Raw genomic sequence first — 26,557 nt, 5'->3', positions numbered from 1 at the left:
AACAGTGTGCCCTTGTTGCCAAGAAAGTCAATGGCATATTGCCAGCAGATTGAGGGACGTGATCATTCCCCTCTATTCGGCATTGGTGAGGCTTCATCTGGAGTACTGTGTCCAGTTTTGGGCCCCACACTACAAGAAATGATGTGGAAAAATGGGAAAGAGCGCAGTGGAGGGCAACAAAATGATTAGGGGGCTGGAGCACATGATTTATGAGGAGAGGCTGAGGGAAGTGGGATTATTTAGTCTGTAGAAGAGAAGAATGAGGGGGGATTTGATAGCTGCTTTCAACTACCTGAAAGGGGGTTCGAAAGAGGATGGTTCTAGACTGTTCTCAGTGGTAGAAGAGGACAGGACAAGGAGTAATGGTCTCAAGTTGCAGTGGGGGAGGTTTAGGTTGGACATTAGGAAAAACTTTTTCACTAGGAGGGTGGTGAAGCACTGGAATGAGTTACCTAGGGAGGTGGTGGAATCTCCATCCTTAGAGGTTTTTAAGGTCCATCTTGACAAAGTCTTGGCTGGGATGATTGGGTTGGTCCTGCTTTGAGCAGGGGATTGGACTAGATGACTTCCTGAGGTCTCTTCCAACCCTAATATTCTATGATTCTGTGACTGAGCTGGCCCAGAAGGGGGGCCATGCCATGGCAGAGAGAGAGAGAGAGAGCACTACCCCAGTATAGGCAGCAGCCAGAAGGTGCTTTGTTGTGAGCAGACACCCTTCGCACTGCCTAGACCCAGACGGTGATGTTGGGACAATTGCAGGAAAGGGGGAGTGATAGGAAGTTGTCCAGGGAGGGCGGTCTTAAGCAACCTTGGTTGTCAGATTGCTGACAGCCTTCAAAGGGCCCTGGGTCAGAGCCTGGTGGAGCGAGAGTGCTCACACTTCCCTACCAACAACCCCCAGCAAGTCATGGGTCTAAGCCCTGACCACTAGGTGACACTTCCCTATCAACTACCCCTTGAAAGAGGATCATTACACATGTTTGTAAAACCGTTCACTGACTTGAGAGGCCTGACAAAGAAGGTTCAGTTACATGCTCAGTAGCTGTATGATGGTGGTGGAATGCACATTTGGAAGGTTGAAGTCAAGATGCTGCTGCCTTCAGAACCATTTGGATGCCAGTGTTGTCAAAACCAGCTGCATTATTGTGCTCTGCTGTGCACTGCACAATGTGTGCAAGATGAAAGGTGAACTGATTAACCAGGAGTGGACTTAAGGCACTGTTGGATAGCAGGAACGTTACATGAAATCAGAAAATGCACCTATCAGTACGGGGCAGGATCCCCATGTGCCAGGGACAGCAGTGATGGTTTGTGCACCCACATGATGTATTTCCAGGGTGCTAAGGATAATGGAGAATGAAGTAATATAGTTACTCTACACTTAAATTACCCCACACATATCCTCTTGATTTTTAAACCAATCTCATGATTTTGGGGGGACCTAACTCATGATTTTTGAATTCTTGAGGTTGGCAATACTCTTATTCATACAAATTAGTACAAGTTTTCTATCACAATATTCATTGCAACAGGCTTCATGGGCACAGCAAAGCAAGGTGCAAAACAACTTGCCATCACATGCCTCTTCCAAGACTGGGGGCTGGCATTCCAAAATAAAGGGGGAAAGATTTTATCATTGTTACCATGGAGACTGGACTAAGAACAATAACTACTTGTTTTAATTTTCTCAGCTTCCCCAACTCCTCCACCTAAAGTACACTGACTCTCAAGGACAGTCTCTCATACATTAGGACATAGAAATTCATTCATTACACTTTATTTATTAATATAACAGTTTGATCAAAGGGAAAAGCTCTGATTTTGGTGACCCTGGTGAGGAAACGTATTTAAGTGGGTGGCACTATATTCACACTTGGGTGACAGAGAGCAGAATGTTGCCCGTAGTCTCAAAGGTTTAGACGGACAATAAGGGAGCCTTTAGCTTCAGCAGGGAACTTTACCTTGTTACGTTCCAAGTGTGGCAGCTACCAGCAGAGAGCGATAATACAGGAGTGGATTAGGCTCATTTCACCCAGAGCCATATGCTGCCGCACTCCTTCTGATCTTGCTTAAATCTCGTTCTCACCACATGGTCTCATACATAATTACATAAGACACACATAACAAAGAAGCACTCATGCAGGAAGTGAACCTGCCCTGGAGTTCTCTCTAGCTCGCACACAAGCGTCATCGGCCCCCAGGCCAAGGGACGGACATGGCAGCTCAGTTTACAGGGCCCCTCGTGTTCCATTAGGCTCCAGAGAACGGGCCAGATAAGTGCAATGGTTTCAGTGATCAGATATGAGCATGTCCAGGATAGCTGGGTTCCTGCTAATAGCTCCACCCTGTGGTGGAACTGCCTTGTGTTTTTTGCTGCACTGGTTTGGTAACAAAGCAGCTATGTAGCTCTTGGCCCAGACAGGTTATGGAAACACCTGCATGCTACAGCATCCAGGAGCTAGGGGCTGGAAGAACAGATCAGGGGCGGAGGGATAGCTCAGTGGTTTGAGCATTGGCCTGCTAAACCCAGGGTTGAGAGTTCAATCCTTGAGGGGGCCATTTAGGGATCTGGGGCAAAAATTGGGGATTGGTCCTGCTTTGAGCAGGGGTTGTACTAGATGACCTCCTGAGGTCCCTTCCAACTCTGATAGTCTATGATTCTATGATCAGGCCACAGCAAGCTTTGAACAGGCCTGGTGGGGAAAGGAAACACTATTGGAAGGGCTCCGGGGGTGAAAGCGCAATCCCCTCCTGCTCCAGTCAAAGACACATGGTGTAAGGCCCCAGGGGACTCCCATAACAATGAGTCATACAAGCACTGCAGTGACAGTCACTGACCCACACAGCAGAGTGCTGGGCTCCAGCAGCCCCCTACCTCCCCTTCCCCTGGAAGCCAGGTTGCTGCTGTCCCTGAGGGGCTGAGTCAGTCAAGGGGTTGGCTGCTTGCCCTCAGGGAAGAGAGGACCTCCAGGCCACTCCGCTCAGCATTCTGTTCCCAGGGCTTTACCAGCCCCAGGGAGGATCCTCTGCATTTCCTAGGGTCGTAACAGATTTCCTGGCCCTTGCCAGCATCACCAGGCCCAGTGGAGCTGGGCCCCTCCTGGCCTGAACAAGGGTATCACTGAGGCCTGAAGGGCTTGTGCTCCCTACCTCCCAAAAGAAATAAAGAGTGAGGCCCAATGCTGCTGGGCCGGCGTTCTGGGGAAAGAGAGAAAGGCCCAGCCCTGTCTAGTCTGGGGCTGGGGGTGGTTAGTGCCATGTGGCTCTTACAGAGCTAAACACCAAGCGGGGAAACCCTCACTGCCCAGTAGACAACGCAAAGGGACTGTAGGCCTCCCCTGGCGACGCTCCTGCCTCAGGGAGCCCCCCTGCCACCTGCCACCTGCCACCGCAGGAGCCTCTGTCAAGGATAAGAGAAAGTTTGGCGTGGCTTTTACTAAGCCTGTACTGTTCCTCTGCTGGGGATGGACCCATCCAGGCCAAGGCAGGTTGGGACACAAACAAGCAGGCCTCTGCACTTCCCAAATCAGTGCTGGTGGCCCAGCAGGTTTAGGATCTGAAAGGCCTTGTCCTGAATGCTGAGGTGAGTCAGGGGGTGGAGGTGACACTCCCTCCCTGCCCCCCATGGGAGCTGGCCTTGGCTCCACCGTGTGAGCCTGGCATGAGCCGCCTGGCATTGCCGCTCGCCCCCCCAAAGTTCCTCCATGCCTCCATAAGGCGGTGTGCCCCACAATTTGAAAACCTCTGCTGTAGGTATTTTACCTTTCATAGCCCATCCCCACAGTGCCCTTGGCACCCTATCCCCCACCAGTCTCAAAGTTGCCTGGAAGTGAAGGTAGCTTGTTTAAATCATTAATAAAAATTGTACAATGGGCCTGTCCCAATACTTAGCCCCATGAAACTCCCCTCCTCCTGAGCCTCCAGGAGGGGCACCCCCCATTCCATCCCTCTAACCAGCCCTTTACCTAACTAAGTGCTGTAGCATCACAGCCAGGGGTAGTTGCTGTGTGACCTAGACTACCATGTGCGGCTGTAGGTAATTCTTTGGGCAGCCCAGATGATGATGATTGATGCTTGCTGTTATTTTATTTGATTAGCTGAGGGAAGCGGTCAGGGGCCCCGCCAGGTGGGGTCGTCATCCTGGGGGCAGCACAGGCCCAGTCCCTGCTCCGGCGAGCTCGGGGGCATGGCGCAAGGAAATGTGACAAACGGGCATTCCAAGCTGGCAGAGGGAGGCAGTGGGGGGCAGGTGAAAAGAGAGCAAAGCCAGTAAGTTGAGAGGGGCGGTGTTTTGAATGGGAGGCCAAAGAGCCTCATGGAGGCTGCAAGGAGGAGGGTGCCATGGAGAGGCAGGGATGAGGAATCAGGTGGCAGCACGTGGAACCAATCGAATTCATTGGCAAGTTTTCTAGGAGCAAATAATTGAATCCTCAATCAAAAATGTAACTATTTGATTTTTTTTTTTGTATCCTTAACATGGGAGGAAGAGGAAGGCAAAGCCCTGGGGGAGTGAAATAGCCCTGGTTGGGACAGGAGGTCTCTGGGAGGTGTAGGGAGGGAGGGAATTGAGAGATCTCCATTGGGAGAGGTGTAAGTTAGGGGCCTGGGTGACTGTAATTTATTTCCTTTCCATTATATGGTTGGCTTTAATCATGTCCTTCCAGAGTTTGGGGTGGCAGGGATGCTGATTTCATTCTGTTGTGATCCATGAGCACAGCAGGGATTGCTACACTGGATGAGCTGGTGCAGGTCTGCTTTGTTCTTTCTCCACCAGTTTTGTGGGCTGCAGCAGATGTTCACAGTTGTTTCTTTTTTATTTTTCATTCCTTGTTTCCTTACTCTAGGAATTTTTCCCATTGCACTCTCTTCTGGCAAAGTCTCACTCCCATTTTGAAGGAACATACGAATTCCAAGCCTGGCTCACAACTGAGGTCCATCCAATCTAGTGCCCTTTGTCTGACAGTGGCCAGTACTGTGCTTCAGAGGAAGCTGCAGAAACTCCGCATTAGTTGCTGCAGAATACTCTGTACGCCTGAATGTGTCATCCTGATCCCTCAAAGTCAGAGACTGGGGTCAGCCCTGAACCAGAAGGGTGTATCTCCTGGGGTTCTCTCTCTTCCAAAGCTCTTCTTTTAGCATTAACTATTGTGACTCTGGATGCTCTTGTAATACAGATACACGTCTAGTCCTTTGAATCTTGCTAAATTCGTGGCTTCAATAAGTTCATGTGGCAGTGAGTTCCACAGTTTAATTATGTATTGGGTGAAAAAGTATTTCCTTTCCTCAGTTTTAAATTTGTTGCCTTTCAATGTTATCAAATGCCCCCCATTTTCTCATGTTCTCTTCTGCTCCCACTCTATTGTCTCTACACCATTAATTATTACATCTCTTTATTATGTCCCCAATGTTGCCAACTCTGTTGATTTTTTTTTTTGTGAGTCTCACAGTATTTGGTATTCTTCTTCTTAAAGCCCCAACATCTATAGTTGGTTAATTATGTGGGAATCTCAGCTTTCATTAAAAAGTACATTTCTAGCAGCTCTCCTAGTTGCCGAGAAAAGCTTGAAAATTATCTTAGTGTAACCTAAAGGCTCAGAAATCAACAGCCATCAGGCATGTTGCAAGTTATGGCAACCTCTCTGGCCAGAGTAGAGCATGTACTGTCTATGGTGCCACCCACTTTTGCCTCTAGCTCCACCCCCATTATGCCTCAGTGTCCCCATCTGTAACATGGGAGTGATGATAGTGACCTGGTTCATGGGGAATGGGTGGTTGGAAGAACTGATAGTGGCAAAGCATATTAGGACCTTTGGATGAACAGTTCCGATCACAGCATCTGCTGCTTGTAGGGGATTAAGCCGTGCATTCCAGTTACTGCTGTGGGACCCCTTGAGCTGACTTACCCAGGTCTGACTCACCAGGTCATGGTAACCTGTGCTTTTTTACTCATCCCCCTCCCGCACTGCCGCTCTTGGGCACTCTCCCCACTTAAGAAGTGTTGTGTCCAACTCCAGCCAAACAGCAAAGGCTGGTTAGTGAGTGCAAAGCTTAAAGAGCAGCAGGCTCCTGCCCTACCTCAGGCTTCATTAGCGCAGCTCTCGCTGCACTGGGCAATGCACTAGAGTTTGCTGCTTTGTGAAGGAGTTTCTAAGTGAGACCTGATTTGCAGAGGCACCTGCACTGTCCCTGAGCTAGGCTCCTGGCTGATGGAGCCTCTCTCCCCATATGCTGTCTCAATGGCTGAGATTAGTGGGCACGGCCTGGTGTGGTGTTTGTGGGTAGGGATATGGCATTCTTGGGTAGACCTGCCTGACCCTTTTTGCTGGCCAATGGTGTAAATCCCACCTGGTCACTGGACCAACAGCCTGACCCTGCTGAGCTCCTTGCATGTTGGCTTAGGGATCCCGCACAATACCTAGACACTAGCAGGATGGACACAGTGTTTAAAATAAAAACTGACATGCCCATTATGCTCAATGAGATCTGAGTTCCCTCGTTCTTTGTGCCCACAGTTCCACCCGCTGTCTCTGTGTAACACCAGTGAGGATGAGCACACCAGCTCTGGATTTGTCACTATTGTCAAACTCGAGCGACCGGATCGAGATCTCCACCCCTGTCTGTCATTGGACAACAAGGTATGTGCATGAACGCTCTGAATGGAAATGGCCTGGGCCCTTACGACTAAAGGGACAGGCAGAAATATAGGAGGATGCAGGATGGGTCTCTGTTCCCTCGGCAGGAGGACTGAGCCGGTTTCTGTTCCCATTGCAGCTGGCCCTGGTATCCAAACTTCATAGCACTTGGGACTGAACAGCCTTGTAAACAGTGTAATGTTTTCATAATCTGCGCCTTGGTTCTTTGGGACAGGTCAGACCCTTAGCCAGCATCGCAAGAAAACTCTGCTCCTATCCACAGCTTACCCATGCCCCACCCGCTGCTGCCCTTCCACACATGCTGTGTGCTCTCCTGCCCACTCCAGTCAGTTATATGTGCCCGACATCAGAAACAGCCACTAGGTCCACACTTCACAGCACAAGGATTTTATTTTGCACCATTTATCCTGTGCAGTGAATGAGGCAAGATCCCATGGAAAATATAATCTGTGACCCTGTAATGAAAGCTGGTATTGGAATTCTTTAGCAGAGAAAGGCAGAGCAAGACTCAGGGGCTGGAAGTTAAAGGCAGACAAATCCAAATAGGAAATAAGGCACAAATACCTAACAACGAAGGTGATTAACTGTTGGAACCAATCTGGAAAGGAAGTGGTGGATTCTGTTTCTTGATATCTTCTAATCCAAACTGGACGCCTTTCTGGAAGATGCTTCAGCCAAACACAAGCTATTGGCCTTATACAGGGTAACGGGGTAAAGTGTGATGGCCTGTACTATACAGGAGGTCAGACCACATGAACTAGTGGTCCCCTCAGGCTTTAAACTCTGTGAATCCAGCATACACACAAGAGGGCAGTGTTAAGGCAGAACAGGGAGATTTATGGCGGCATTTTCTTGAATTTTCAGTGGTTCTGTCTGGAAATTTGACAGCCTCCTAAGTTAGTTTTTTATAAGGAATTTATTCTTATTTCACATTTGTGCGCAGCATTGCAGGTGTGCTTTCCACGGTGAGTGAAATGAAGGACCTGCACAGAGAGCTTGCAATGTAGAGACACCCTTTTTTGACAAAAAGAAAAGGAGGACTTGTGGCACCTTAGAGACTAACAAATTTCTTTGAGCATAAGCTTTCATGAGCTAAAATAAATTGGTTAGTCTCTAAGGTGCCACAAGTCCTCCTTTTCTTTTTGCGGATACAGACTAACATGGCTGCTACTCTGAAACCTATTTTGACAATGTCTTTTGCAACCTTCGAATGGACTGTTTCCCTTCTGGAAGGGGCTCTGCTTAGCAACTTATTTCTTAGCCATTATGGGCCCCGTCCTGCCACCCCTACTCACATGAGGCTGTACCGCAGTCACCAAGGCATCCCTCTGATTTCACTGGAGTAAGGTACTATCAGCATGAGTCAGGGTAGCAGCTCTAGGCCTCTGATGTTTATAGCCTGTTTTCTGTAGTTTTACTCTGTCCTCAATGATTAGTGTCTGTTATGTTGTTCTTAGCTGTAAGAAGGGGAGTTACACCTTTCTGCTCCTCACCTGCTCAGCTCAGGAGTTGGGTGCTGCCCCTTTTCTTTCCCGCTTGGCCTCTTTCAGTGGGTCCTTTGCCACTAGACACTGAATATCTCGTAGAAATGCAGAGAACACCTCTTGGCTTCAGTGGGAAGGAGAGGCATCTCAGCGCTTGGAGGGGTCCGGCCCAATGCTTGCTGCTTGCTCAGTCTGTCCAGGCAGGGCTCAGAAGTTTCCCTGTGGGTCATGCCATTCACCACCAAGGAGTTCCCCATTACCCTGGAGGCCAGCTGTCCTCCGTTACTCTGCAATCTCTGATAAAGACTTTTGTGAAGAAAGTGAAGACTTTGTCTGTGACGACTGATCAGAACGTCACCTCAGATGATGCAGAATAACCCACCAACCAGTGCACCCTGGGATGGGCACATTATGACCAAAGCTATCTGGGATATAAGGAAGCTCCACACTGGTAAGTGATGCAAGTTGTGGCAGCCAAGCCCTGTATCTAATTAGTGCAGCTAATGTGGTGGATCTTTGCAACAGAGGAGAAAGTAAACAGAGAATTTTTCTGCCCCCAGTTTACCCAGGGCAAATGTCCATCATCCTGGATCCCTCTTCTGCTCATGAGCAGTGTGCCTGAAAGGCTCTAGAGCAGCATTTCTCAAACTGTGGTCTGCAGGCCCTGCTGATCAACTCCTCCCCTTCCCTCCCTCAACTCCTCTCCCTCCCTCCCAGCGCCTTCTGTACGCTAAAACTCTTATGGTGCAGAGGGGCTAAGGCAGGCTTTCTGCCTGCCCTGGCCCTGCGCCGCTCCTGGAAGCGGCCAGCACGTCCCTACCTGTGGCCCCTGGGGCGGAAGCAGGGGGTCTCCGCGTGCTGCCCCTGGCCTGAGCACTGACTCTGCAGCTCCCATTGGCCAGGAACTGCAGCAAATGGGAGCTGCAGGGGCAGTGCCTGCGGAGACCCCCGGCCCCCCCGCCTAGGAGCCGCTGCCAGAGGGATGTGCCAGTCGCTTTCGGGAGCTGCCCAAGGTAAGCTGGAGCCCGCAGCCTTCACCCCCTCCTGCACCCCAACCCTCTGCCCCAGCCCAGAGCCTGCACCCAAACTCCCTCCCATAGCCCTCACCCTGCAACCCCTCCCGCAACCAAACTCCCTCCCAGAGCCTGCACCCCTTCCTGTATCCCAACCCCCTGCCCCAGCCTGGTGAAAGTGAGTGAGGATGGGGGAGAGTGAGCGATGGAGGGAGGGGGCATAAAGTGAGCAGGGGTGGGGCTTCAGAGAAGGGGCGGGGCAGGGGCTGAGCGGGGGGCTTTGGGGGTCCCTAACATTTTTTAAATCAAAATGGGGGTCCTCGGGTTGCAAAAGTTTGAGAACCGCTGCTCTAGAGCACTAGGCTCTTCTTTCCTCTGCATTAGCTTGTGATTTTCTTTAAATCTGGATTTCTCAACCTTTTTGTGCTGCCAACCCACTTTGGACATAAAAAAAATCGTTACCTCCCCCCCCTAGAAAAAGTGTGACCCCCAGGGCTCTGGGCTTCAGCTCTGCTCAGGGGATGGGACTCCAGGCTTCAGGCCCTCTCAGGGCATGGGGCTCTGGACTGCAGCCCCCTTGAGGCACGGGGCTCCAGGCTTCAGCCTCCCTTGGGGTGGGGGGCTCCAGGCTGGATGTTTGTCTACATTTTCATATATATTGTGTTCTATAGTGTAACTGAAATCAAAGTGTACATTATTTTTATTATACATATTTGCACTGTAAAAATGATAAAAGAAATAGTAGTGTAATCTCTTTATCGTGAAAATGCAACCTATAAATGCAGATTTTTTTTGTTACCTAACTGCACTCAAAAACAAAACAATTTTAAACTTCAGAGCCTACAAGACCACTCTGTCCTGCTTCTTGTTCAGCCAATCGCGCAGACAAAGTTTGTTTACATTTACAGTAGATGCTGCTGCCCTCTTCTTATTTACAGTGTCACCAGAAAGTGAGAACAGGCATTTGCATGGCACTTTTGTAGCCAGCACTGCAAGGTATTTACATACCAGATATGCTAAACATTCGTGTGCCCCTTCATGCTTCGGCCACCATTCCAAAGGACATGCTTCCATGCTGGTGACAGTTGTTAAAAAAATAATCATAGAATATCAGGGTTGGGAGGGTCTCAGTTAACCTAATGCGTTAATTAAATTAGTGACTGGACTCCTTGGGGGAGAATTGTATGTCCCCTGCTCTGTTTTACCTGCATTCTGCCATATATTTCATGTTATAGCAGTCTCAGACGATGACCCAGCACATGTTGTTCATTTTAAGAACACTTTCACTGCAGATTTGACAAAATGCAAAGAAGGTACCAATGTGAGATAAGACAGCACTTGACCCAATGTTTAAGAATCTGAAGTGCCTTCCAAAATCTGAGAGGGACAAGGTGAGGAGCATGATTTCAGAAGTATTAAAAGAGCAACACTCTGATGCGGAAACTACAGAATCCGAACCACCAGAAAAGAAAATCAACCTTCTGCTGGTGGCATCTGACTGAGATAATGAAAATGAACATGCGTCAGTCTGCACTGCTTTGGATTGTTATCGAGCAGAGCCCGTCATCAGCATGGACCCATGTCCCCTGGAATGGTGGTTGAAATATGAAGGGACATATGAATCTTTAGCACATCTGGCACGTAAATATCTTGCGATGCCATCTACAACAGTGCCATGAGAATGCTCGTTCTCACTTTCGGGTGACACTGTAAACAAGAAGTGGGCAGCATTCTCTCCTGCAAATGTAAACAAACTTGATTGGCTGAACAAGAAGTAGGACTGAGTGGACTTGCAGGCTCTAAAATTTTACATTGTTTTATTTTTGAATGCAGTTTTTTTGTACATAAGTCTACATTTGTAAGTTCAACTTTCATGATAAAGAGATTGCACTACAGTAGTTGTATTGAATTGAAAAATACTATTTCTTTTGTTTTTTACAGTGCAAATAGTTGTAATAAAAAATAAAGTGAGCACTGTACATTTTGTATTCTGTGTTGTAATTGAAATCAATATATTTGAAAATGTGGAAAACATCCAAAAATATTTAAATAAATGGTATTCTATTATTGTTTAACAGTGTGATTAATTGCGATTAATTTTTTTAATCGCTTGACAGCCCTAACAACAGATCAGCGTTCTGTTGCTGGCTCTGGCATAGCCTTTCTGTGGGACCTTGGTGAAGTTGCATGGGGCTGCATTTTAAATGGGATTAGAGCCAGACTGAAGTGGTCAGCACTCACAGCTGGACCTGGAATAACTAGGAACTACAGTATATATAAGGGTTTGATTACAGAGAAATATACAATCAATAGAATATTAAAAGCTTTAAGTTATTAGAGGTCTCAATAATGCTTGTTAATTACTGAAAGCGATGCTGGCAAGCGTACTAGGTCATGTGACCATACCCTCCCCAGTGTTCCTACCCACCAGTGTCTCCCCCTCTGTTCCCTCTGACCCCCACGTCCCAGGTACCTAGGGGGTGCACATGGGGACACGCTGCAGGCCCATGAGGAGATGCTGTTAGAAACACACGTTATCATCTAGGGACCTGGCAGTGCAGGTCTTGTCCTGTTGCAGATGCCATGTACTTTCCTGGTGCAAGATTAAGCCCTAACGGCTGATCTCGCTGTACTACAGGGGACTCAAGCAGGTTCCTTTTCTGGCTGAGGGGTCAGGAGACTGGCACAGGGCAGAAGGCCCTTCCTGGGGATCGCTGGAGAGGGACTAGCTGCCCACTCCCTCCCAGAATGGTGCTGATAGTTTGTAAAGCTTGGAACCTGCGGGCTCAGTTGCAAGCAGGTCTGGTCTCTGGATCCAAATCCTGAGCCGGTGTGGGCTGCAGGTGGTGGCTGGAGAGCTGGGCTGTGTCCTGTGCCTGGTAGGCTGTGGCAGGAGGAGCAGATTGTCCCTGCCTGAGGCCACTCTGGAGGCCGCCGTTACAGACAGGCCAGGTGCGGGGTCTGGAGCTCCTGTCAGGGCTCTCTGCTGAGAGGGAATGCCAAGCCGTTCGTGCCTCCCTTGATTTTCCTGGCACCCAGGATCTGCTCCTGGCTGGCTTCTGCCCTCTCATTGGCTGCTGGGGATTGCTGTGGTCTCCCCTCCTCCACTAGTTGGGGGAGGGGGGCTGCCAGGTTGACTGTGGGTGTCATATCCCCCTCCCCTTCCCTCCTTCTGCCAGGGGAAGTCAGCAGTGCTGGGCTCTGTCGGAGCCCCGGGGGCCACGGGGGATGTCTCTTCTCATGAGGCACTGCCCCATTTGGGGACTACATTTTGCTTTCAGGACTGAATCTGACTAGGGTTGGACTTTGCCTGAGATCCTGCTTGACTAGGTAACATGACTGTCACAAATGTCATCCCACTCTCCCCGTGCTGGTCTATGAAACCTCACTCCTGGCATTTGTCAGTGACAAGGGGTCCCACAAAGTGGGGCCCTGAATCAAAGAAGCCCAACAACAAGTGTAGCTCAGCCCTGTTGTATGGGCAGTTGTGTCCACAGCAGTGTTCAGTAAATCAGGTTTTAGTTCCCCATCCCTTTCACTTTGCTGGCAGAGGGCACGTCTCTGTGCGCTGCTCAGACCATGCCTCCCCACCTCCCTCAGGCCCTTCGCTGGCTTCCACATCAGGGCCAAGCTACTCAGCCATCAGCCAGCAGGCTCTGCCCAACTCCACTGTCCAAACATCTCCCTGCTCTGCAGTCCTCCCAAGCTTCATTTTTGATCGCTCCCTTCCCCTTCTTCCCAGATCTAGACTCCTTGCATGCCACAGGTGGAACAGCCTCCTGCTCTGTATTCAACACACATCCTCTTGCCCCACGGGACTCCTTGTTCTGGGAAGCACGAAGCATCGAGTTGGTGCAAGCCGCACACCATTCTGTCTTGGGGTATTTTGTATTGTATCAGCTCACGCTGTCCGAGGAAGGGGCTCTTGCTTTTGTTTCCTGTGGTGGAGCATTGCGGATATAATTGCAGCACTATATAAATGATAAGAATAGTCCTTTGTAAAATGTTATCATAACCCCCACCCGAGCTGTCACTCAGCCAAGCAATACACAATCAGCCCTTTCAGTCTTGTCCTGTGAGTCACTCCTTCAGCCGCCTGCTCATTTCTGCTGCTCTTCTCTGAACTCCTTCCAGTAATGAGGCATCCAAACCTGAAAATCAATAGCCAAGGTGATTAAGATGCACAGGAAGAGTTAATTGAAGAGTTGGGCAGATATTGTGAGGAATTATTCACAACTATTCAGCTGCCCCTTTGCTGCACTGGTGTTTGCAGCCATTCTTGTGTGTTTCTTTTCTGTGATGGTGAGTTTTTGTTCCAAGGATGGCTACAGAAAGCCAGAATTTCAGACTATTCCTACCAGTATGGATTTGCATCCAAAGTGACTAGAAATCAGGCCATTCAGTTATGGAAACCAACAATGGAATGTGGCTGAAGGGACCAATCACATGGCATGGATAACAAACTGCCAGCACTCCAACAATAAGTTGCAGCCAACGATTTGTGAGAAGCCCATTTGTCTAAGTGTTTGCAGCAAAGATTTGTCAAATGATTTTGAATAACAAACAAATGCACAACAATCACCTTTGCCAGAGAAGCTATTTGTCAAGAATCATTTGCCCAGCTCCGGTTGCTTGCTTTTTCCATCTTCTCTGTCTTTAACAGGAGAAAATCCTTGTAAAAGCGATTGCTATCCAGTGCATGCTGACTGGTTTCCACTGGGTGAAATTCACTACCTGAAAGTCCTGTTTCTCCTCAGGTACTGGCAAACTTTGAGGATCCTTTGATGACTCCGCTCCCTGATCCAGAGCCTGCTCTGAGCTTCTTTTTCCACCGCCCAATTTCCCAATCTGGTTCTACCAAACCCTAGAGCTCCCAATCCCTTCTCTGATCCTTAGCCTTCAATCCTAATCCCCTGGCCTCTGATTTGCCACCTTAGTTCCCAACCTTGCCGCTAGCCCTGCTCTCTAGCCCCTGCAGCACCTGCAGGAGAGAAAGGAGGGATATGTGTGCCTGGGCAGGACGAAGAGGGAGCTGAACATGAACACTCTGTGCAACATCCTCTTTTGGGTTGGGGAATGCCTCTTACCTCAGGGCAGCCACAGGGCAAGAGTGCTGCCTTTGATCTTACAGCTGGGAAGCTCTGGTCTGACCTCTGGCCCCTCAGTTAGAGGCATATACTGTAATTGTGAAACCTGCTGTAGCAATTCTGGCAGATACGTGCTTGCACATGCTCTCCCAGGAACGCTCAGATCAAAGAACCCTGTGTGAGTAAGATCATCCCAGCTCTGCACTTTGTTCACCTTCCTTCCTTCCTTCCTTCCTTCCTTCCTTCCTTCCTTCCTTCCTTCCACAAGAGGCAACCATTAACTACTTCTCTGCCAAAGACAGCTCGGAAGCTGGCAGGGAACAGCTCCAAGGGGTGTCAAAGTCCCTGGGACAGTGGCCTCTAATTCCTGACTCTGGTGGCCTTCGCGCTCACAGGGGTGAAACCTGTAGCTGTCTCTGTCAATCCTGGGGGAAAGTGCAGCCTGCGTGCAGTGAGCAGAGAGGCTTGTGCAGCAGTGCTTGAAGTGTTTTGGTAAAAGTGGCAGGTCTAGCATAATCTCGGAGCATAGAATCATAAAATCATAGACTTTAAGGTCAGAAGGGACCATTATGATCATCTAGTCTGACCTGCACAACGCAGGCCATGGAATCTCACCCACCAACTCCTATAATAAACCCCTAAATTATGTCTGAGCTATTAAAGTCCTCAAATCGTGGTTTAAAGACTTCAAGGTGCAGAGAATCCTCCAGCAAGTGACCCGTGCCCCCATGCTGCAGAGGAAGGCGAAACCCCCCCAGGGCCTCTGCCAATCTGCCCTGGAGGAAAATTCCTTCCCGACCCCAAAAATGGCAATCAGCTAAACCCTGAGCATGTGGGCAAAACTCACCAGCCAGACACCCAGGAAAGAATTCTCTGTAGTAACTCAGATCCCACCCCAACTAACATTCCATCACAGGCCATTGGGCATATCTACCGCTAGTAGTCAAAGATCAATTAAATGCCAAAATTAGGCTATCCCATCATATCATCCCTTCCATAAATTTATCAAGCTTAGTCTTGAAGCCAGATATGTCGTTTACCCCCTCTGCTTCCCTTGGAAGGCTGTTCCAGAAATTCACTCCTCTGATGGTTAGAAACCTTCATCTAATTTCAAGTCTAAACTTCCTGATGGCCAGTATATATACATTTGTTCTTGCGTCCACATTGGTACTGAGCTTAAATAATTCCTCTCCCTCCCTAGTAGTTATCCCTCTGATATATTTATAGAGAGCAATCATATCTCCCCTCAGCCTTCTTTTGGTTAGGCTAAACAAGCCAAGCTCTTTGAGTCTCCTTTCATGAGACAAGTTTTCCATTCCTCGGATCATCCTAGTAGCCCTTCTCTGTACCTGTTCCAGTTTGAATTCATCCTTCTTAAACATGGGAGACCAGAACTGCACACAGTATTCCAGATGAGGTCTCACCAGAGCCTTGTATAATGGTACTAACACCTCCTTATCTCTACTGGAAATACCTCGCCTGATGCATCCCAAGACTGCATTAGCATTTTTGATGGCCATATCACATTGGCAGCTCATAGTCATCCTGTGGTCAACCAATACTCCAAGGTCCTTCTCCTCCTCCGTCACTTCCAAGTGATGCGTTCCCAGTTTATAACAGATATTCTTGTTATTAATCCCTAAATGCATGACCTTGCACTTTTCACTATTAAATTTCATCCTATTACTATTACTCCAGTTTACAAGTTCATCCAGATCTTCCTGTATGATTTCACGGTCCTTCTCTGTATTGGCAATACCTCCCAGCTTTGTGTCATCCGTGAACTTATTAGCACATTCCCGCTTTTTGTGCCAAGCTCAGTAATAAAAAGATTAAATAAGATTGGTCCCCAAACCGATCCCTGAGGAACTCCACTAGTAACCTCCCTCCAGTCTGACAGTTCACCTTTCAGTGTGACTCGCTGTAGTCTCCCCTTTAACCAGTTCCTTATCCACCTTTCAATTTTCATATTGATCCCCATCTTTTCTAATTTAGCTAATAATTCTCCATGTGGAACCGTATCAAATGCCGTACTGAAATTGAGGTAAATTAGATCTTCTGCATTCCCTTTGTCTAAAAAATATGTTACCTTCTCAAAGAAGGAGATCAGGTTGGTTTGACATGATCTACCTTTTGTAATAAGACCTGGCTTGAGTTTTAAATGATATTTTTGCCAGATCTGCAACCCCATTATCTCCTTCCCCCACACACACGTTAACCCCCGCTGTGCAGTCTGTGCAGCAAGTACTCACCAACCCACAAAGCACCAGAGGGCCAAAACTTACATCCCAATGAGAGCTCTGTCCCTCCTACAGCACCACCTTCCAGTTTTACAATCTACCCTCCTGGCTAGTGGGACAAACAACCCACCCAAAGCCCAGAAATGTTCAAGACATCAGAGCAAAACCTATAAACCTACAATACCTGGGGAAACTCCTATCCCAACCCCCCACAAGCTGATCTGGTACAGCTCCCTGCACAGGACAATTGCAAACATAGAGCCCTCACGAGAGTGACATATGCAAAGTTAAAGCCAACTCTCACCACGTGATCACAAACTAGATATGGAAAGAGGGAGACACAAAGCAGTGTCAGAACCGTGTATAGACAGTCATGTTGGAGCCAGCACGTTGTGAGATATGATTTTGCCCTTAGCGCGGATAAGGACAGTCTTGTCTGAAAATATGCCATATGGTCTGGGCTAACCCTAGGGGGTAAAGTGACAGCAGAGATGACATCACATTATGGGGCAACCTCCCATTTGGTCAGCAATGCACGCTACTGGCAATGGAGGCAGGGAACCACATCTCAAGTGTAGGGTGAAGCCTTGGTCTAGGAAGATCCTACCCACTGCAGGCAGAGACTAGAGAGGCCTGTCTCTGTTACTCTTTGGTGACACATTGTCATGCCAATAGAACCCCCTTGAATCAGTGGTAGGACCACCCACTAATGTATGTGTGTGTATGTACCTTCCCCCACCTTCACACGTGTCTGAATTCGCCCTGCCCCCTCCAAGTAGTCTGTGTTGCATCCCCCCATGTGTGTGTGCCCCATTTGTAAGGGCTGGAGCAGAGGGAGTCCTTCAGCCCCTGACTAGTGACTCATTGCTGGGGTAGTCACCAGGAATCTAGATTGGCAAAGCAATTTGGACTCTATCAGTCTCAAGAAAACTGAAGTGCTTTACCAGCCTGCTCTAGCAAAAATGTATTCTGCTCCCAAAATCACGATGGATGACACACTGCTTAATGCTGTAGAAAAATGTTGCTATCTTAGCAGCACTGTATCTGACACGCGGTGCATTTCTAAAGCCAAGTCCGCCCGTGGTCGGCGTAGTCTCCAGCTGTGGCATGTGGGAGGCATTTGACTTCATGTCAAGATTAGTGTCTGGTGTGCAGTTGTGTTAAGCACTCTTCTCTATGGCTGTGAAACAGGGACACTCTGAAGCAGGAGCAACTAGAGTGTTTTCACAGGCACTGTCTGCATCTCATCTGTAACATGAAATGCTTGGACAGGATACCATGCATCAAAGTCCTTGACCAGTGCTGTGTGACTAGCATTGAATCCCTAATCGTACAGACACAGCTTTGCTTTAGGTACGATACACAACTCCCTAAAGCCAGATCTTATGGACAGTGATGAACGAGAGCACATATGCTGGGAGGCCAACGAAAATGATATATGGACACTCTCAAAGCTCACCTGAAAGCTGGTTAAGTTGACCTGAACACATGGGAAGCTGCTGCTGCTGACAGATCAGAACCTCTGCACTCCACTCCTCTTCCGAACCGGCAACCTCTGCACTCCACTCCTCTTCCGAACCGGCAACCTCCGCACTCCGCTCCTCTTCCGAACCGGCAACCTCCATACTCCGCTCCTCTTCCGAACCGGCAACCTCCGCACTCCGCTCCTCTTCCGAACCGGCAACCTCCATACTCCGCTCCTCTTCCGAACCGGCAACCTCCGCACTCCGCTCCTCTTCCGAACCGGCAACCTCCGCACTCCGCTCCTCTTCCGAACCGGCAACCTCTGCACTCCGCTCCTCTTCCGAACCGGCAACCTCTGCACTGCGATCCCTCCAAACCAGTAACCTCTGCACTACAACACCTCTCTGAACCAGCAACCTCTGCACTGCAATCACTGCAAACCAGCCGCTCTGCACTTCACCCCCCCCGAAACCAGTAATCTCTGCCCTGCAATTTCCTTCAAACCACCCGCCTCCTGCGCTGTGAACCCTCTCAAACCAGGCACTTCCTGCTCTGTGATCCCCCCTGAACCAGCAATATCCTGCACCGCAATCCTCCCAAACCAGTGACCTCTGCACTGCGATCCCTCCAAACTAGCAGCCTCTGCGCTTCAACCCCCAAAACGAGTAACCTCTGCACTGCAACTTCCTTCAAACCACGCTTCTCCTGGACACTACGGTGCTAATAAGCGATGGTCACATAAACACCACTCTATATCAGAAACCTACTGACCGCTATGCCTACCTACATGCCTCCAGCTTTCAGCCAGACCACACCACACGATCCATCCTACAGCCAAGCTCTACGATACAACTGCATTTGCTCCAACCCCTCAGACAGAGACAAACACCTACAAGATCTCTATCAAGCGTTCTTACAACTACAATACCCGCCTGCTGAAGTGAAGAAACAGATTGACAGAGCCAGAAGAGTTCCCAGAAGTCACCTACTACAGGACAGGCCCAACAAAGATAATAATAGAACGCCACTAGCCATCACCTTCAGCCCCCAACTAAAACCTCTCCAACACATCATCAAGGATCTACAAGCTATCCTGAAGGACGACCCATCACTCTCACAGATCTTGGGAGACAGGCCAGTCCTTGTTTACAGACAGTCCCCCAACCAGAAGCAAATACTCACCAGCAACCACACACCACACAACAGAACCACTAACCCAGGAACCTATCCTTGCAACAAAGCCCGTTGCCAACTGTGTCCACATATCTATTCAGGGGACACCATCATAGGGCCTAATCACATCAGCCACACTATCAGAGGCTCGTTCACCTGCACATCTACCAATGTGATATATGCCATCATGTGCCAGCAATGCCCCTCTGCCATGTAGAATCATAGAATCATAGAATATCAGGGTTGGAAGGGACCTCAGGAGGTCATCTAGTCCAACCCCCTGCTCAAAGGAGGACCAATCCCCAACTAAATCATTCCAGCCAGGGCTTTGTCAAGCCTGACCTTAGAAATATTTCCTTAAAAATATCTAAGGAAGGAGATTCCACCACCTCCATAGGTAACGCATTCCAGTGTTTCACCACCCTTCTAGTGAAAAAGTTTTTTCCTAATATCCAACCTAAACCTCCCCCACTGCAACTTGAGACCATTACTCCTTGTTCTGTCATCAGCTCGTACTGAGAACAGTCTAGATCCATCCTCTTTGGAACCCCCTTTCAGGTAGTTCAAAGCAGCTATCAAATCCCCCCTCATTCTTCTCTTCCGCAGACTAAACAATCCCAGTTCCCTCAGCCTCTCCTCATAAGTCATGTGTTCCAGTCCCCTAATAATTTTTGTTGCCCTCCACTGGATTCTTTCCAATTTTTCCACATCCTTCTTGTAGGGTGGGGCCCAAAACTGGACACAGTACTCCAGATGCGGCCTCACCAATGTCGAATAGAGGGGAACGATCACGTCTCTCGATCTGCTGGCAATGCCCCTACATATACATCCCAAAATGCCATTGGCCTTCTTGGCAACAAGGGCACACTGTTGACTCATATCCAGCTTCTCGTCCACTGTCACCCCTAGGTCCTTTTCTGCAGAACTGCTGCCGAGCCATTCGGTCCCTAGTCTGTAGCGGTGCATGGGATTCTTCTGTCCTAAGTGCAGGACTCTGCACTTATCCTTGTTGAACCTCATCAGATTTCTTTTAGCCCAGTCCTCTAATTTGTCTAGGGCCCTCTGTATCCTATTCCTACCCTCCAGCGTATCTACCTCTCCTCCCAATTTAGTGTCATCTGCAAACTTCCTGAGGGTGCAATCCACACCATCCTCCAGATCATTTATGAAGATATTGAACAAAACCAGCCCCAGAACCGACCCTTGAGGCACTCCACTTGATACTGGCTGCCAACTAGACATGGAGTCATTGATCACTACCCGTTGAGCCCGACAATCTAGCCAACTTTCTATCCACCTTATAGTCCATTCATCCAGCCCATACTTCTTTAACTTGCTGGCAAGAATACTGTGGGAGACCGTGTCAAAAGCTTTGCTAAAGTCAAGGAACAACACGTCCACTGCTTTCCCCTCATCCACAGAACCAGTTATCTCGTCATGGAAGGCAATTAGATTAGTCAGGCATGACTTGCCCTTGGTGAATCCATGCTGACTGTTCCTGATCACTTTCCTCTCCTCTAAGTGCTTCAGAATTGATTCCTTGAGGACCTGCTCCATGATTTTTCCAGGGACTGAGGTGAGGCTGACTGGCCTGTAGTTCCCAGGATCCTCCTTCTTCCCGTTTTTAAAGATGGGCACTACAGTAGCCTTTTTCCAGTCATCCAGAACTTCCCCCGATCGCCTTGAGTTTTCAAAGATAATGGCCAATGGCTCTGCAATCACATCCGCCAACTCCTTCCGCACTCTCAGAAGCAGCGCATCCGGCCCCGTGGACTTGTGCTCGTCCAGCTTTTCTAAATAGTCCCGACCCACTTCTTTCTCCACAGAGGGCTGGTCACCTCCTCCCCATGCTGTGCTGCCCAGTGCAGTAGTCTGGGAGCTGACCTTCCCGTGAAGACAGAGGCAAAAAAAGCATTGAGTACATTAGCTTTTTCCACATCCTCTGTCACTAGTTTGCCTCCCTCATTCAGTAAGGGGCCCACGCTTTCCTTGACTTTCTTCTTGTTGCTAACATACCTGAAGAAACCCTTCTTGTTACTCTTAACATCTCTTGCTAGCTACAACTCCAGGTGTGATTTGGCCTTCCTGATTTCTTTACTATTCTTTCTACACATCGGGATGGTTTGTCCCTGTAACCTCAATAAGGATTCTTTAAAATACAGCCAGCTCTCCTGGACTCCTTTCCCCCTCATGTTATTCTCCTAGGGGATCCTGCCCATCAGTTCCCTGAGGGAGTCAAAATCTGCTTTTCTGAAGTCCAGGGTCCGTATTCTGCTGCTCTCCTTTCTTTCCTGTGTTAGGATCCTGAACTCGACCATCTCATGGTCACTGCCTCCCAGGTTCCCATCCACTTTAGCTTCCCCTACTAATTCTTCCCAGTTTGTGAGCAACAGGTCAAGAAGAGCTCTGCTCCTAGTTGGTTCCTCCAGCACTTGCACCAGGAAATTGTCCCCTACACTTTCCAAAAACTTCCTGGATTGTCTGTGCACCGTTGTATTGCTCTCCCAGTAGCTATCAGGGTGATTGAAGTCTCCCATGAGAACCAGGGCATGCGATCTAGTAACTTCTGTGAGTTGCCGGAAGAAAGCCTCGTCCACCTCATCCCCCTGGTCTGGTGGTCTATAGCAGACTCCCACCATGACATCACCCTTGTTGCTCACACTTCTAAACTTAATCCAGAGACACTCAGGTTTTTCTGCAGTTTCATACTTGAGCTCTGAGCAGTCATACTGCTCCCTTACATACAGTGCAACTCCCCCAACTTTTCTGCCCTCCCTGTCCTTCCTGAACAGTTTATATGTACATTGGCCAAACTGGACAGTCGCTACGTAAAAGAATAAATGGACACAAATCAGACGTCAAGAATTATAACATTCAAAAAGGAGTCGGAGAACACTTCAATCTCTTTGGTCACTCGATTAGAGATCTGAAAGTGGCAATTCAACAAAAAAACTTCAAAAACAGACTCCAACGAGAGACTGCTGAACTGGAATTAGTTTGCAAACTGGATACAATTAACTTAGGCTTGAGTAAAGACTGGGAATGGATGTGTCATTACACAAAGTAAAACTATTTCCCCATGTTTATTCGCCCCCCCCCCCACTGTTCCTCACACGTTCTTGTCAACTGCTGGAAATGGCCCACCTTGATTATCACTACAAAAGGTTCTTTTCCCCCTGCTCTCCTGCTGGTAATAGCTCACCTTACCTGATCACTCTCGTAACAGTGTGTATGGTAACACCCATTGTTTCATGTTCTCTGTGTGAATAATCTCCCCACTGTATTTTCCACTGCATGCATCCGATGAAGTGAGCTGTAGCTCACAAAAGCTTATGCTCAAATAAATCTGTTAGTCTCTAAGGTGCCACAATTGGGAATCGGTCCTGCTTTGAGCAGAGGGTTGGACTAGATGACTTCCTGAGGTCCCTTCCAACCCTGATATTCTATGATTCTACGATTCTAAGTCCTCGTTTCCGCTCAAACCAGGCACTTCCTGCTCTGTGGTCCCCCCTGAACCAGCAATATCCTGCACCGCAATCCTCCATAAACCAGCAACCTCTGCATTGCAATCTCTCCCCTCCCCAAAGAAACACCCCTGGAAACCTCTTACTGCAATCCCACACACCCACACAAAACAGCAACCTTTGCACTGTGATCCCTCCCAACCAGCAAACTCTGCACTGTGACCTCTTCCAGTATCAGCATCCTCCTGCCCTGTGATCCCCCCAAAGCAGCAACCGCCTGATTGCAATCCCCCCAATTAGAAACCTCTGCACTGGAATCCCCCCAAACCAGCAGCCTCCCACACTATGATCCTCCCAACCAGCAACCTCTGCACTGCAATCCTCCACAGCCAGCAACCTCTGCACTTTGCTCCTGCCCCCCCATCCAGCAATGATTTACACAACTTAACCCTTCCCATTATCTCTTGCACATAATTTCCCATAAAAGCACACCAGCAGTAGCCCCTCTGTTTCTCCAGCTGTGTCCCAGGAGATGACACTCAGATGCTTTGTGACTGTGAGGCACGTACTGGGCTCCAAAGGCAGGGACCCCTCCTTCCATTCCAGCGGTTTCTATTTGGCAGTGCCAAATGTACGTTGAAGCCCTGGATACATAAGAGGGAGTCACTGAAACCTCAGCACCTTTCCCACTGATGTTTAAATAATGCTGCGCACTCCATCTCCCTGCTTTCTAGCTTGACCCTTCAGCCTCTTTGAGATATGCTGGAGAGCGTGAATTGGAATGAGCTCTCCATGTAGGTTGAGTGAGACATTATATCCAGCTACAAACAGCCAGAATTACTGTGAATGTTGAGTTACAGTTGTTACGAAACATTCCAGTTCAAATGTACCAGAGAGTGGGGCCATTTAAAACACCTCTTAGAATCATAGAAACATAGAATATCAGGGTTGGCAGGGACCTCAGGAGGTCATCTAGTCCAACCCCCTGCTCAAAGCAGGACCAATCCCCAACTAAATCATCCCAGCCAGGGCTTTGTCAAGCCTGACCTTAAAAATATCTAAGGAAGGAGATTCCACTACCTCCCTAGGTAGCTGCCTGGAAATGCAGGGAGGGGACCCTGAAGAGCTCTCAATGAAATGCACGTCTGTAACAGAGCCCACTGGCTAGTCCAAAGCAGCCTTCACTCTGCCTTATGGACATCACTCCCCGGTGGGGTCTTGCTGCTCTCCTTACTCATGCTCATTGCCACACTCTCCCCTCGCTCTCTTAGATGGAGCCCTTGCTGGTGCTTTCCTGCCTGCTCTCTCAGGTGGTAGGTCAGTTCCCTATTCCTCCACCTCACCTGTTACCCTCTCAGGCACAGCGGGCAGGGCAGACAGCCAGGAGGTGGGGGTGTCTGACAATCTCTTTTCTTCTCTTTCTCCTGTTCAGGGTATGGCCCCCATCACCATAGTACATGAGTGCTTCACCAGCTTTAATGAGTGTATCCAGATGGCTCCTGGGAGCAGGGCAAAGCTGTTACCCTATGGCACAGCTAGGCACTAAGGCACAGAGCAGCTAGGTGATTTGCCCAAGGCCACACATGGACTGTATGGCAGAGTCGGAACTTGAACCCAGGTCCTGGGCTAGTGCCCTAACCACTGCACCATCCTGCCTCCCTTCTTTTGACTCTTTGGAAGCTGAAACGCCCCATTGATCTTTTCATTTGCAATAATCCTGATGCTTGATCCAGTTCCCCCTTCGTTTTGTGGGATAAATGAGACTTTCTATATGGAAGAGGGGAAAGCAAGTGAATTCACATCCTATCACTATATCTGCACCATGTAAGCCTGCAGGATGCAAACCCAGCTCACCACTGAGGGGGTGTGTGTGGTGGACTGAAAGCATCAGAAGAAATGATGAACTCTGCATTTGTGTGTGTGTGTGATGAGCCTCAGTGTGCAAGGAAACGTGTGTCTGTGCATGCAGACGTGTGTGTAAGTGTAGCTGTATTCATGTATGTGTGTGTGCATGTGTACAGACACGGGCATGGCTGTGTATGTGTGTAAGTGAGTGGGTGTCACGTGAGTACGGTTATAAGTATGAAAGCAGGAGTGTGTGCATGGATAAGTAAACATGACAACGGCTGGGTACATGTACATGTGTGTTTCCCGTGTTTGCACACGCGCTGTGATGATGTCTAAGTGAGTGTGTTCATGTGTGTATAATTGTGTGTGCATTGGACACTGTGCACTCTAGTGTAATGGTACATTTGTGTGTGGATGCAAACATGTGAATGGGCACGAAGGAGACCTAGGAAATAACTGGGGTATATGTAACCCTGGGTATGTCTGCACTGCAGCTGGGAGTGTGCTTCCCAGTGCAGGTAGACAGACACATGCTAGCTCTGCTGGAACTAACATGCTAAAAATATCAGTGTAGCTGAGGGTAGCATAGGCGACAGCTTAGGCTAGCTGCCAGGGGACAAACCTGCCTGGATCCCCAGACAGCTAACCCAAGCTGCCATCCTTGCAAGGCCAGCTACGCTGCTATTTTTAGCGTACTACCTTAAGCAGAGCTAGCATGCGTCCATCTACCCAGGCTGGGAAGCACACGCAAAGCTGCAGTGTAGACAAATGCTCTGAAAGATCATGCTGGAGGCACACACTGTACAAAGTCTCCTGCGGTAACAATCATAGATGTGAAGGCCGCTGATTGTCCATTCAGACCTCCTGCATGGCACAGGCCAGAGACTGTCACCCAGCATGCCCTGCATTGGACCCTCACTTGTGCGCCAGCTGGAGTGGATCTTTTAGAGACAGTCAATCTAAAGGCTCCAAGTGATGGAGACTCCTCCATGCCTGGGAAGCTACTCCAACGGGTCATTGCTTCATTGTTAAAATATCATGTCTTGTTTCTAGCTAGACTTTGCTGACTCCAGCTTCTAAGCTCTGGATCTTGTGCGTTTGCTGCTACACTAGTGAGCCTTGCAAAACACATAAGTGCAGCATGAAGTATCCAATCAAGTTCTTTGGTCTGTTTTTTTGGACAGGCGAAGCTAGCAGGGGAGCGGGGGGCTCGTGCCATCCTCTTCGACATCACGGATGATGAAAGCGCTGCTGACCAGGTACAACCCTATTGATACCTTCAGGAAAACTTCAGTGGTACCATCCTGTCCTGAAATACACATAGCTCTGGTCCACGCTCCCCCTTCTCCATACGAGCCAGGAACTGTAGAAATGGAGGGACAGAGCTGGGGTTGAGGCAAGGGGTGATAGTGCAGATTGGCTCCTCCATTCAGTACACCTACCATAGAACAAAGACCTTTCCCCAGCTCATCCAAAACACAGAGAGCTCAGTTTGCACAAAGGCTTTCCCTAATGGGGTAGCTACATCACACAACTAGATGTTCAAGCAGGCATTTATGCCCATAATACCCGCTTTGTGCAGCCAAATCCGTTACTGTTCAGGCATTGAGTTTGCCAAGGGCAGTCCCTCCAGAGTCCTAACGCTAGCAGCTGAACCATTACCCATGAGGGAACCACATAGACTATCACAACTGGTAAAACATCTAGAACACTGACTTTACACAGGGTCACTGAGGAACATCTATTTCCTAAGGCAGCGGTGTCCAATACATTCACCACTAGCCACATGTGGCTAATAGGCTATTGAACTGTGGCTAATGCATGTGGCTTTTTTATAATGTGGCTTAATGTGGCTTTTTTATAATGTGGCTAATAAGAAAAATTCAAAACCACAAGTGTGGCTAGCAGTGTGGCTAGCATCGAATTTCTATTGGACACCACTGCCCTAAGGACAAATGAGGGGGGACATCTGGTCCCTAGAGAGAGTCAGGGCACAAGGAGGTACATCAGGTATTTAGAGAAAGAGCATGGTTGGTAGGGAGACATCTGGAGAAAGCTGTTGGTGAAGGATGGTGGGAGGGTGTGGGACAATCCAGTCTCAGGAAAGATTGCTGCTCTTCAGAATTCATCC

At 48.8% G+C, this 26,557-nt stretch overlaps 1 protein-coding gene across 1 annotated transcript in view; it reads left to right on the top strand.

Moving 5' to 3' along the window:
* RNF43 (ring finger protein 43) overlaps positions 1-26,557 on the top strand; it is a 109,018-nt gene that overhangs the window by 61,427 nt on the left and 21,034 nt on the right. The window contains exons 2-3 of the mRNA XM_077836951.1: positions 6,513-6,635; positions 25,611-25,685. Coding sequence (XP_077693077.1) covers positions 6,513-6,635; positions 25,611-25,685 — 198 coding nt within the window. The remainder of the gene's footprint in view (positions 1-6,512; positions 6,636-25,610; positions 25,686-26,557) is intronic.

This window comes from Eretmochelys imbricata, chromosome 17 (genome assembly GCF_965152235.1).
Source record: "Eretmochelys imbricata isolate rEreImb1 chromosome 17, rEreImb1.hap1, whole genome shotgun sequence".
NCBI classification, from domain to species: Eukaryota; Metazoa; Chordata; order Testudines; family Cheloniidae; genus Eretmochelys; species Eretmochelys imbricata.
This window is presented reverse-complemented; position numbering and strand designations above follow the sequence as displayed.